Genomic DNA, 12,843 nt, shown 5'->3' with positions numbered 1-12,843 from the left:
TCTTCCAGTGTGGGTAGATCTTGAGTTTTCCAATTCTTAGCGATGAGTATCCTTGCTGCCGTTGTTGCATACATAAAAAATGTTCGGTCCTTCTTTAACACCATCTGGCCGACAATGCCCAAGAGAAAGGCCTCTGGTTTCTTAAGGAAGGTATACTTAAATACCTTTTTCAGTTCATTATAGATCATTTCCCAGAAAGCCTTAACCTTTGGGCACGTCCGCCAGAGGTGAAAGAATGTTCCTTCATTTCCTTTACATTTCCAACATTTATTATCAGACAAATGGTATATCTTAGCAAGTTTAACTGGGGTCATGTACCATCTATATATCATTTTCATTACATTTTCCTTCAAAGCATTGCATGCAGTGAAGTTCAACCCAGTGGTCCACAACCTTTCCCAGTCCTCAAACATGATATTATACCCAATGTCCTGTGCCCACTTTGTCATAGCTGATTTAACCATTTCATCTTGTGTGTTCCATTTTAACAGCAAGTTATACATTCTTGAAAGTACCTTAGTCTTTGGTTCTAACAGTTCTGTTTCCAACTTCGATTTCTCCACCTGGAACCCTAACTTTTTATCATTTTTAAAGACTTCTTTAATCTGAGTATAATGTAACCAGTCTCGCACTTTATCCTTCATTTTCTCCAAACTCTGCAATTTCCAATTGTCTCCATCTTTTTCTAGTATTTCCCAATATTTTGGCCATTTGGCCTCCATATTGGGTCTTTTTCGGGCCTTAGCTTCCAGAGGTGAAAACCACCTTGGAGTTTTGTTTTCCTAGCAAACATAATGTTATAACCGATGTCTTGTGCCCACTTAATCATAGCTGATTTGACCGTTTCATCCTGAGTATTCCACTTTAACAGCAAGTTGTACATTCTTGACAGTACCTTGGTTTTAGGTTCTAACAATTCCGTTTCTAATTTCGATTTTTCCACCTGGAAACCTATTTTTTTATCCATATTAAAAACCTCTCTAATTTGGTAATAGTGTAGCCAATCTCGCACTTTATCTTTTAATTTCTCAAAACTCTGCAATCTCCATGTGTCTCCATTTTGTTCTAGTATCTCCCAATATTTCGGCCATTTGGCCTCCATATTGAGTCTTTTCAGAGCCTTAGCTTCCATAGGTGACAACCACCTTGGGGTCTTATTTTCTAATAAATCTTTGTATCTTGTCCAGACATTAAAAACTGCTTTCCTGACAATATGGTTCTTGAATGCTCTATGAGCTCTAACCTTGTCGTACCACAAATATGCATGCCACCCAAACGCATTGTTAAACCCTTCCAAATCTAGAATGTCAGTGTTTTCAAGAAGTAGCCAGTCTTTCATCCAGCAGAATGCTGCTGATTCATAATATAGCTTCATGTCCGGCAGGGCAAACCCCCCTCTTTCTTTAGCATCAGTCAATATTTTAAATTTTATTCTGGGCTTTTTGCCCTGCCAGACAAACTCTGCCACCTCTTGAAACAGTCCATCCTGTCCACAGTCTGCAAGGTTTGAAACAAAAGCAACATTTTTGGCAATACATTCATCTTTATAGCAGCAATTCGACCCAACAAGGAGAGCTTCAATTTTGACCAGATTTCTAAATCTTTTTTGACCTCTGACCAACATTTTTCATAATTATCTTTAAATAAATTCAGATTTTTGGCTGTCATATTTATCCCTAGGTATTTCACTTTCTTCACATTTAAATCTGTCTCTTTCTGAAACCTTTCTATTTCCATTAACGTCATATTTTTCTCCAATACCTTAGTTTTTTGCTTATTTAGTTTAAATCCTGCCACCTGACCAAATTCCTGAATCAGTTCTAAAACTCTTTTCGTACTAGATTCTGGCTCCTGTAACGTCAAAACCAGGTCATCTGCGAAGGCTTTAAGTTTATATTGTTTAGCTCCGACCTGAATTCCTTTGATCAACTGGTCCTTCCTAATCATATTCAAGAGCACCTCCAGGACCGAGATAAATAGCAATGGAGAGATAGGGCAACCCTGTCGTGTTCCTTTTTCAATTTTAATCTCTTCTGACACCACATTATTAACTATCAATTTTGCCTTTTGTTCCGAATAGATTGCTTCTAAACTATTTTCAAACCCTCGTCCCACACCCATTCCCTTAAGATTTTTCTTCATAAAACTCCAAGAAATATTATCAAAGGCCTTCTCCGCATCAATGAAAATTAGCACTGCTTTTGTATTAGTGTTCGTTTGCAATAGCTCCAATATGTCAATAATGTTCCTTGTGTTATCAGACAAATGTCTACCTGGGAGAAAGCCTGCCTGATCTTTGTGTATTACTTCATTTAACACTCTTTTCAATCTGTTGGCTAAAATATCTGCAAAAATTTTGTAATCCACATTTAAAAGGGATATGGGACGGTAGTTCTTAAGTTGTGCCTTTTCAGCTTCGGATTTTGGTATAAGTGTGATGAAAGCTTCTTTCCACGACTCCGGTGCCTTCTTCTTTAAATATTTTCCATTCTCTGTATACTTTCTGGTTTGACACTCCTCTGATTCTTCCCATCAGTTTTGCTAGTTGCAGGTATTTTATCATAAGAGTCTGCCACTCTGTAATCATTGGTGGGATTTCATTTTTCCAGTTTCTTGTCACTATTATTCTGGATGCCGTGATTGCATACATAGACAATGGTCTTATATTTTTTAAAAATTCTATTGGTAGTATACCTAATAGGAAGTTTTCTGGTCTTTTTTAAAATGTAAATTTGAATAGTTTTTAAAGTTCACTACAGTGGTACCTCGGGTTAAGAACTTAATTCGTTCTGGAGGTCCTTTCTTAACCTGAAACTGTTCTTAACCTGAAGCACCACTTTAGCTAATGGGGCTTCCTGCTGCTGCCGCACCGCTGCTGTGCAATTTCGGTTCTCATCCTGAAGCAAAGTTCTTAACTCATGGTACTATTTCTGGGTTAGCGGAGTCTGTAACCTGAAGCGTCTGTAACCCGAGGTACCACTGTATAGATGTTATTCCAAAATTCATGGATATCCACAGTTCCACCACATACGAAAATATGACCCTGTCCTTTTTGCATTTCCAGCATGTTGACAACCTGTCTTTATACATTTTAGGGGTGTGGTGCCATCTGTATTGCATCGTCATAGTGTTTTCCCTAATGTTGTAGCATGCAGTGAATTTAATATCTGGCCTCCATAATCTTTCCCATTGTTCCATGTAGATATTGTATCCAAGGTCCTGCACCCCCTTACCATTACTATTTTAATTTGTTCCTCTTTTACTTCCCATTCTAATAAATAGTCGTAAATTCGTGATATGTTTTTTCCCTTTATTGTGGGTTAACTCTTTTTCGAATTTGAATGTTTCTTTTGCAAGACCTTCTTTTTTATCTATATACAGTCTTTGATTTAACTGAAAATATTGGAGCCAGTCTGACAGGTGGTTTTTGATTTCATCATATTTCTTCAAAGTTGGCTCATCTTTATCCACATCTAGTAATAATTGGGACGTAGGCCACTCTCCTTTCATATTCCTCCTTTTAACTGCTATGGCTTCTGCGGGTGAGGTCTTAAGGGACAAATTGGCTGCCCCAATAGGGCCATTGTTCCTAATCATTAGATCTGAGTCCTTGCTAATTTGCTTTTGCTCTTTGTCATAGTCAAACCTGCAGTTAGCATGACTTCAAGAGCAGATTGGAGATTTTGTGGCACCTTAGATAACTAGGGCCCATGTACTTATTGTGTAGTGATCTGAAACCACATATACATTAGATGGAAGCTAGGCAAATGCAGGCTTCCTCAAGGGAACTGAATTGCTACCTCATGAACATATAAACTGGGCCTCTCTGTCTGACTACATTGCTACTGTCCCATGAACTACTAACCCATTTTAACTAAATGTGAATTAAAGACATATTTTGCCAGCAGCATCTGTGTGAGGAACATGTGCTGTCCTGAACTGATGTAGATTAACAGGATAACTCAATTTATGGTCCTATATTTGAAGCTAACCATGGAGCTGAACCACGTGATTGTCACTTATGAAGAACGATTGTCTTTTTTCCCTTTTCTTGGCTATCCTCCCTTCCCCAGTTGTTCACTCCCTTGCACCAAAGTTGATGTATGCTAGGTGAGCCGGTTCTCTCTCTTTCTTGTGCTTCTCTTTAATGGTATCATAATGTTGCATGATGGTATCACTCTGCAGCATGCATGAATTTTGTCAGGCAAAAATACTGTGAGATGAAAGTGCACAAAATGGTGTAATGGTTAGAGTGTTAGACTATGACCTGGGAGACCAGGGTTTAAATCCCAACTCACTGGGTGCCCTTGGGCCAGTCACCATCTCTTAGCCTAACACACACTTGTTGTGAGGATGAACTAGGGAAGAGGAGAACCATGAGCTCCTTGGAGGAAAAGATGGCATATAAATGTAATAAATAAATAAATAGTAAAATAGTTGGAATATCTGTAGAACAGACCTCCACAGGCTGCAGTCTTTTACACACCTAACCTGGGAGTAGAGACCCACTAATTTCATACATGAGTAAGACTGGGCTACATGTCTCATTTGATGTCTGGTTTTATAGGGCTGCGAACAAATCAGTCTACTTTTCTTGAGATGTTGTGGCAGAAACATGGAAACTTCAGATGCTAACAAATTCTATCCAGCTGCATTTCTAGTGGTTACTTTGGAATAATCTTTGCAGAAGTATCTTGATTTCTATTTTTTCCATCTGGAATTATTATTTTCAGGAGAACCAGGACTACTTGTGGGTCGAATAAACCAGGAGGATCCTTTGCGTAGGTTTGATGGCTATGTCAATGAGAATGCGACCAACAAGAAGATTGCTTACAATGTCTTCCAGAAAGGGGACCAGGCTTACCTTTCAGGTACTCTTCAGGCCATCATCTTGTTCTTTGGTGGCTAGGGATATTTACAGTTGTGGCCTAGAAGATTGATCTTGCTCAGACTAAACACATCAAACCCTGCCCTCAGTTACTCTACTCTACTCTACTCTACTCTACTCTACTCTACTCATGGGTTCCCAGTAGTGACTCATGCAAGTCAGTGCCACTGCTCTCATGTGACTTGGCTTTAGGAAGCAGCACTTCCTAAGCATGGATGTGCGAAGTCAGACTGCTCTGTGTATCACATTTATCTAAAAGATGTGTACCCTGCCTTTCTGTTAACCAGAATTAAGAAGACGGCTTAACTATAGTATAACCTGGAAGTACAATATAAGCTTAGACAAAAAAAGAAAAAAAAGACTTAAATAATCGGGGGGTGGGGGTGGACGCCTATGTGTTGCCTTCATTGCCTTTTCTATGTCTTTTTTCAATAGAGCACTGCTCCATGTGCAGGGGATTTCAAGTGGTTATGGTTCTTGTCCTAAGCCTTCTGGTTTGATTTTGTTACCTATTGTGATGGAATAGTTTTACCATAGGGAATTATTCATTCTTGCCCAGCCTCTGAGCCTTTATCTGCTTGTTTGGCTCTTGAGTCATTCCATTAGCGGCTGGAGAGCAACAACGTCACTTTATTTTGGTCTTCTGTTACTGGATCCCCAATTGTAGAGGCAGAGACAACTACGTTCATCAATAATTAGCCAATCACAATTCTTTTTAGCCTGTCTTGCAGGATACAAATCCTTCCAAGGCAATTTACCAGTAAAATAATTATTTAAAACTACAATTAAGAAAGTCAACATAGAAAAGCATCAGGATCGTTCTCACAGTGGTAGGCCAGGTCTGCATTGATGAGAAATGTGTCCTCCAGATGTTGGGATCCCATCTCCCATCAGCCTGGCCAGTTTGACCAGTTGTCAAGAAGGATGGGAGCTGCAGTCCAACAATAACTGAAAGGCTGCATATTTCTCATCCCTGCTGCAGAGGAAGGGAACAGCCACCTGGAACAGGGGCAGGCATGTGATGTTCTTGCCTCCTTCCCTTGCTGTTGTGGGATCCTTCCTCCAGGGCAGTAGGTAGTAGATACCCAGTGATCCCCAAAAGCAGGCAATTCTGCTGTTTGTTTGGGTATTGAGTGTCGTTTCTTTAATTCCAGGAGATGTACTAGTGATGGATGAACTTGGCTACATGTATTTCAAAGACCGGAGTGGGGACACGTTCCGTTGGCGTGGGGAGAATGTCTCTACCACAGAGGTTGAAGGAATCCTGAGCCACATCCTCAGCAAGACAGATGTTGCTGTTTATGGAGTTGAAGTGCCAGGTAAATGGAACAATGCAATTGCAGGGAATGCAATTTGGACCAGTGAGTAGGCATAATAATAATAATAATAATAATAATTATTATTATTTTATTTATACCCTGCCCATCTGGCTGTTTAGTTTCCCAGAATAGTTAGAAATCAGTATTTGCTTTTGGGATTGGGGTCCTGCAAGCAAGCTGATGAGAAAGGAGAGTAAATCATACAGAAATAAGATTCACCACTAGAGAGGAAGTAAATACAAATGAGCAATCAGAGTGTAATCCTCTAAAAACATCATCAGAATGTCTTTAGTGCAGTGGTTTTCAACCAGTCTGCCGTGGCATCCTGGGGTGCCTTGAATGGTGGTCAGGGGTGCCTTGGGCAACACTGGCCTCTTTCCCTCCCTCCTCTGATACCCTCTTGCATTTCTGGCTCCCAAAGGCTTGCACAGCTGTTTGTTGCAGCAGCCCTGGTTACAAGCTCTGCAGGCAAATGATGCCTCTGGGGCTGGTCAGGGAGTGCTGGTTGCCAGAAGCTGAGGTGGCATCGGAGTAAGCAAGCAAGTGGGAGAGGGAGCCCAGCCAGCCAGCCAGCCAGCCAGCCCGCCCTTGCTGTTGGGAATGGAGAGACCAGTCCCAGGCCCCTGTGGGGCAGTGTGAGGAGACTTTTGAAACTGACAACAGAGATATCTGCCTGGACAGAGGTAAAGCAGATAGAAAAGGACAATCTACAGTGACCATTAAAATAATGTGATGACAAAGGTCTTCCTCTAGTTAAAGGAGAGGAAGACTTATAGACTGGGCTTATTTCCTTCTGGACTCCTCTTGGTCACTGTTAGTGGCATAGCCCAGATTTCTGGCAGGGATTGTTGGAGCAGAACAAAACATCCTTTATGCGGAGTCACTGAATAATAGCTGGTGACTGAAATGAAAGGAGCAGAGTGAAGAGTTAATGTGAGCAAGAGGGCAGAAATTGTCTTTTGATTCAGAAAGTCTACTGTCCTTTCAGTTATCTACACTAGTAGCCAATATTGGGAAATGTTTTGGAGAAAGTGTATTACCGAGGTTTATTGGCTCTAACACTACTTGTTTTTGTAGTAATAGAAAGATAATTTAATGAAGAATGGAATGCCACAACGTGTGTTCAGTTATCTGTATTCTATCAAAGGTTATGGCCAAACAACCAGAAAAAGGAGTGTTTAGAGGGCCAATTAGGTGTTACCTTGGCTCATAACACCACTTTTTCTTTGAGTAAAACCATAAAATTATATATCAATGGAAAGATAATTTAATCAAGTTGGTTGGGGGTTTTTTTGTTCTTTCATTTAGTGAGCTTGTAAAACGTAAAAAAATTAAAGAAATGGTGCAAAGTTGACTGATCAGCCAGGAAGTGATGTAAAATAGTATCATTAAGTGAACAAGGTTACAGTTATGAAGAAATTAGAAGAAAAATTGGTAGAAACTTAACCAAAAGTGGCATTTCTAAATTTTTGAAGAGGTATAAGAAGGCTCAGTCACTACAAAATCAAACTGGTAAAGGCAGGAAAAGGTGCACAACAGCAAGTTACGGTGGAAGAATTGAGAGACTGTGCCTAAATGACAGAAGAAAATCATCTGGGTGTATACAAGATGACATGGCGCAATATAATGTGAAGTTGAGTGCAAGGACTGTTGGCGCAGACTGCAGGAATATGGTCTATATGCTAGAATTCCAAGGAAAAAGCCATTGTTATCTCTCAAACAAAGGTTGAAAAGATTAAACTGGGCTAAAACCCATGTTAACTGGACAGTGGAACAAGGGACTATCTCCTTGCTTGATAGTGATGGCATGAAATACGTGAAGAGGAAAATCGGAGAAGATTTACATCCCACTTGTATTACACCTACCGTGAAACACCCAGTTAATGTTACGATCTGGGGTTGTATGACAGCAAAACGTGTGGGCAGAATTTGCATCATTAATGGGAATGTAAATGCCCAAAAATGCATAGGCCAGACCAAAACCCAATCAAAAATCTATGGAGAAAGTTGTTAGTCAGAAGCAACCCAGCAATAAAACCCAAATAAAAGAGGCAATAATTCAATCTTGGTTTCACATTATTATAGCTGCAGAACTAAAAAACTTGGTCCACTCCATGGGAAGGCTAAAGGTTGCCCAACTAAGTATTAACTGACATGGGGAGAATTTTTGTATATTAATTTTTTTCTATGTGTTTCATGTTCTTTTCTTTATGACTTCTGTTGTAATAAATAATCTTTCATAAAAGTTATTGCATTCCATTCTTCATTAGATTATATTTCCATTAATATATAATTTTATGGTACAGTGGTACCTCAGTTTAAGAACTTAATTTGTTCCGGAGGTTCGTTCTTAACCTGAAACTATTCTTAACCTGAGGTACCACTTTAGCTAATTGGGCCTCCCGCTGCTGTGCAATTTCTGTTCTCATCCTGAAGCAAAGTTCTTAACCCGAGGTACTATTTCAGGGTTAGCAGAGTCTGTAACCTGAAGCGTCTGTAATCTGAAGTGTCTGTAACCCAAGGTACCACTATATTGCTAAAAAAAATGGTGTTATGAGCCATCATTGCCAAAACAAGATGACACATGATTGGCCCTCTAAACACTCCTTTTTCTGGTTATTTGCCCATAACTTTTGATAGAATACAGATAACTGAACAAACTTTGTTGCATTACATTCTTCATTAAATTATCTTTCCATTGATATATAATTTTGTGGTATTACTCCAAAAACAAGTGGTGCTATGAGCCATCAAACCTTGGAAATACACTTTCTCCAAAAGGTTTCCACAATTTTGGCCACTAGTATAGTTTATTATATTGTTTCCTCCACTGACTCCAAAATGGCTCGCAGCAATTAAAATTCACTATACAATGTTGATGCAGGGCAGAAAGCTGTACATAATTAAAAATGAGATATGAGCCCTGCCTTTGGATCTTCAAACTAAAAAACTAGAGGTTAAATGAGGGAAGGGGGGAAGATGCGATTGATGCTGCCGGAACAAATTGGTGAGTTGGAATTGGCATTTTCCTCTGGTGTTCCTTTTGTTCATAGGGAGGGGAGCAACTAGCAACAACTCCCTCTCCAGAGACAGAGGCTAGAGTAGGCATGGCCAAACTTGGCCCCCCAGCTGTTTTGGGACTACAACTCCCATCATCCCTAGCTAACAGGACCAGTGGTCAGGGATGATGGGAATTGTAGTCCCAAAACAGCTGGAGGGCCAGGTCTGGCCACTTTAGTGACATTCCTGGTGCAGTCACAGGGCAAGTAACAATTCTTTCCTATGGGAAGGCAGCAGGCAACCTCTCGGGCTAGGCTGTTTTTTATCCTTTGCTGTGAAGTTATTTGTGGGAGGGAGGAGTGAAACCTGATTTGAATTCCAGCTGTGGATTTTGCTAGGTTGGGTCTAACTGCTCCTTTGCGGTATAAGATTGTGTCCCTTCCTGTGTTTTTTGTTTTGATTTCAGGAGTAGAAGGCAAGGCAGGAATGGCAGCCATTGCTGATCCTGAAGCCAAGTTAAACCCTAACGTGCTGTACCTAGAGATGCAGAAAGTACTGCCCCCTTATGCACGACCCATCTTCCTCCGGCTCTTGCCCCAGGTTGACACTACAGGTAATGGCACATTTGCAGCAAGATCCTCTCTTGGCACCCGGCCCAGGTTGCCTGTTTGCTGTGAGACTCTATGCTGGAATATTTGGTCTCGGTATATCAACCCAGTCACTTGATCCTTACTTCCATTTCTCTGAGTAGGGTGAAACAAAGTGGGAATTGCTTCTTCTCTAAAGGTTCTGGAAGCAGATTGATTTGTTTTATAAGAACATCCTGGCAGTAAATTAACTCACTATGGGCATTCTCTGTCTCCTACCATTAGCCCTGTGTGGTTTGTACAGCTGCTTGAGATTGCTGAACTCCTGACCATCAAGCATGGTAACTGTTGATGCTGATATCTTCCAAAAAGTGGAGAATGGTTGTGGAAATTGACCCACAAGCACATAAAACTCACTCACATTCTTTTCATGAAGCAGCTGAGCTAACCCCAGAGAATTCTCTCTTTTTTTGGAGAGCAACAGGATGTGTTCTAAGCAGGTTTCTTCAAACAGCTCAGATTAACAAGTAGGCTGTTGGTCAAGTTTGTTGCTAAAGAATTCATTGTCTGCACCCACAAAGAAACTGCCTGTTTGCTTCAGCATCTTGGCATTCTTGCTTACACTCCCTTATGTTGGAATTAAGAGCCTTTTTACGATTGGCACAGGCTTTAAAATATCCTGTTTTTGCTTTGAAGAAGTGAGAAACTCAGCCTCTTTTAGCAAGCTGAGCTGCGGCCAGATTTAAATGACAGGAACAAAACCAGCATTTGATGCCGATTGCGTAATGGAGATCTAAATGTATCAAGTGGTAACTTTCATTATGTGAAAGAGTTTCTGCTTGATCTTTCACAACTAAATAGTAACTATTAACTGGGCATAGCAGGCTGGAAGATTTGTGGCTTTTTGTTTGAAATATTTAAGACTGACCTCATTAACTTACATTAATTGACACCAGATTTCACCCATGGACTTCTGTTCCGCTGCCTTTGCTTCAATATACTGGCAACAGACAGTTTATGCACCTTGCCAGAAGGTGAAAGGGTGACCTTCTCTGTAATTTGGAGGAAGAGCTGGACATAAAGGGAATTTGTAACCTAGAAGTGAGACAGAATTAATATCTGTAACTTATATTAATCATTTCAGATTGCAGATAACTAGCAAAATACCTGCCATGATGCATGGAAGGGCACCCTGAGAGTGTAACAGAATAATTCTTCTAAGGCAGCTTACATATTTAAAATCAGAATGCATCAGCTGTAATAAAAATCCCCAAAGAACAATTTGAATAACAAGTACAATAAAGCATTGTTGGATCAAGAGACAATGGAGTGTGCCTCCAGGAGTGAAATCAAACTGCCAGAGAATCATAGTGCCTGCTGTGGCTGCAAAGACATTGACTCATAACTGTTGCCTCCTACGTTATTTAGTAAACTTTCTGGGGCACAAGCCTGGGCAGTATGGAGGTCCTGGGCTCCATCCCCCTCTCAGCCTGGCTGATGTGGTCCAAAGGAAAACAGAGCAATATATTTGGCACCAGCTTGACTGTAGAAGTTGCCTGAAGGAGGTGTACAAGAAACCATCTTAGGGACTCTGGATTTGTGTAGGGTTTACTCCTTAGCCTACTCTTCTCCTAAATATGTCCCACAAGGCAGCAGATATGATTTCCCCCCTCAGTTTTTCAGACCCATCATCTACCCTCACCTGATTTAGCTGGCCAGTCGAAGCCAGTGTGTTTGCTGTTGCCTGCTGACAGCTTCTAGGAGTTACAAGTGGGAGCTGACTGCAGGGTGGGGACCCAAGGGGAATAAACTACCCCAGAAGGAGTACAATGTGTTCCCCAGCAGAGTTATCACCTCTCCCCTAAAACTCCATATACCCCACAATAAAACATAGTTAATAAAAGCATTGGTAAAAACATCCCCACAGCTTGGCGGGGGCGGACCATCCGAATTGGTCCCACCTCCCTGCAGAGGGGAAGGGTTGCAGAGAAGTCCAGTTGCACCAGGAAGTGAGCTGACCATGGCACTTCTTTTGTTTCACTTTTACTTAGTGTCAGATCACCCACGTCACTAGAGGTGAACACCAGGTCTAAGGCATGTCCATGACTATGAGTTGGGCCAAACTTATTCAGGGGCAGCCCCATGGAGGCCATGCTTTCCACAAAGTCCCGAGCGGCCCCTTGTAAGGTCGTGGTCGGCATGGATGTTAAAATCCCCTAGGACAACCAAGCTAGGTGTCTCCAGGAGAACATCCGCCACGACCTGAAGCAGCTCGGACAAGGAATCCTTGGTGCAGCGGGGAGGTCAGCACACCAAAAGGAATCCTGTACTGCCCCTGTTGCCCAACGTCCAGAACATGCACTCGGAAAACTGGGTCTTCCCAGTAGGACGCCTGATGCAAGCTAATGACTTCCTAAAAATCACTGCAAACCCCCCTCCCCACCCACATGACCTGGGTTGCTGTGCGTAAGAGAAACCTGGTGGACAAGCAGCGGCAAGGACAGGCCCATTTGCTTCATCCAACCAGGTCTCTGTCACACATGCCAGGTCAAATCCACCATCCACAATCAGGTCGTGGATGGCAGTGGTTTTATTCATCATTGACCTGGCATTACACAGCAACACCTTCAGGTCGTGTGGGTTTCCCCTGTTGATTCCAGTATCCATCTGGACAAGGCCAGACCCGGAGGCAGGGATAGTCTTCAAACAACGACTAAACCTTCCTCCTCGGTAATGACACGGTCTGGTCTTAGAATAACTTCTCCTCCTGCCCATGATCACCGAGATCGGATGTCCCAGTGCCTCCCCCCCTGTGGAACTTGTCCCAGCCATTGTGTTGGCTGGGGCCCCACTCCCAGGCAGCCCTGATCCCGCCCCTTAAAAACAAAACACAAACTATACACAACCAATAAAACAACAAAAAACAAAAACAGAACAATTATACTAAAATTAATCCCCAACCAAATAGCCAACCAACAAAGCAAAAAAGGGAAAAAAAGAAATAAATTTTAAAATGCCACTGACTGCTTGAGGACATTTTAAAACACAT

The 12,843-nt window shown here is 41.5% G+C and overlaps 1 protein-coding gene across 4 annotated transcripts in view; it reads left to right on the top strand.

Annotated features, from left to right (window-relative positions):
- The window catches only part of SLC27A1 (solute carrier family 27 member 1), a 50,316-nt gene that overhangs the window by 33,055 nt on the left and 4,418 nt on the right, over nucleotides 1-12,843 (top strand). For 3 of the 4 annotated variants that reach the window (XM_083729199.1, XM_083729200.1, XM_083729198.1), the window contains exons 10-12: nucleotides 4,734-4,871; nucleotides 6,043-6,207; nucleotides 9,674-9,820. In XM_083729199.1, coding sequence (XP_083585325.1) covers nucleotides 4,734-4,871; nucleotides 6,043-6,207; nucleotides 9,674-9,820 — 450 coding nt within the window. The remainder of the gene's footprint in view (nucleotides 1-4,733; nucleotides 4,872-6,042; nucleotides 6,208-9,673; nucleotides 9,821-12,843) is intronic. The other variant, XM_083729201.1, reaches the window with a different exon arrangement.

The sequence above is a fragment of the Podarcis gaigeae genome, assembly GCF_964106915.1.
Source record: "Podarcis gaigeae genome assembly, chromosome: 2".
Taxonomy (NCBI): Eukaryota; Metazoa; Chordata; class Lepidosauria; order Squamata; family Lacertidae; genus Podarcis; species Podarcis gaigeae.
This window is presented reverse-complemented; position numbering and strand designations above follow the sequence as displayed.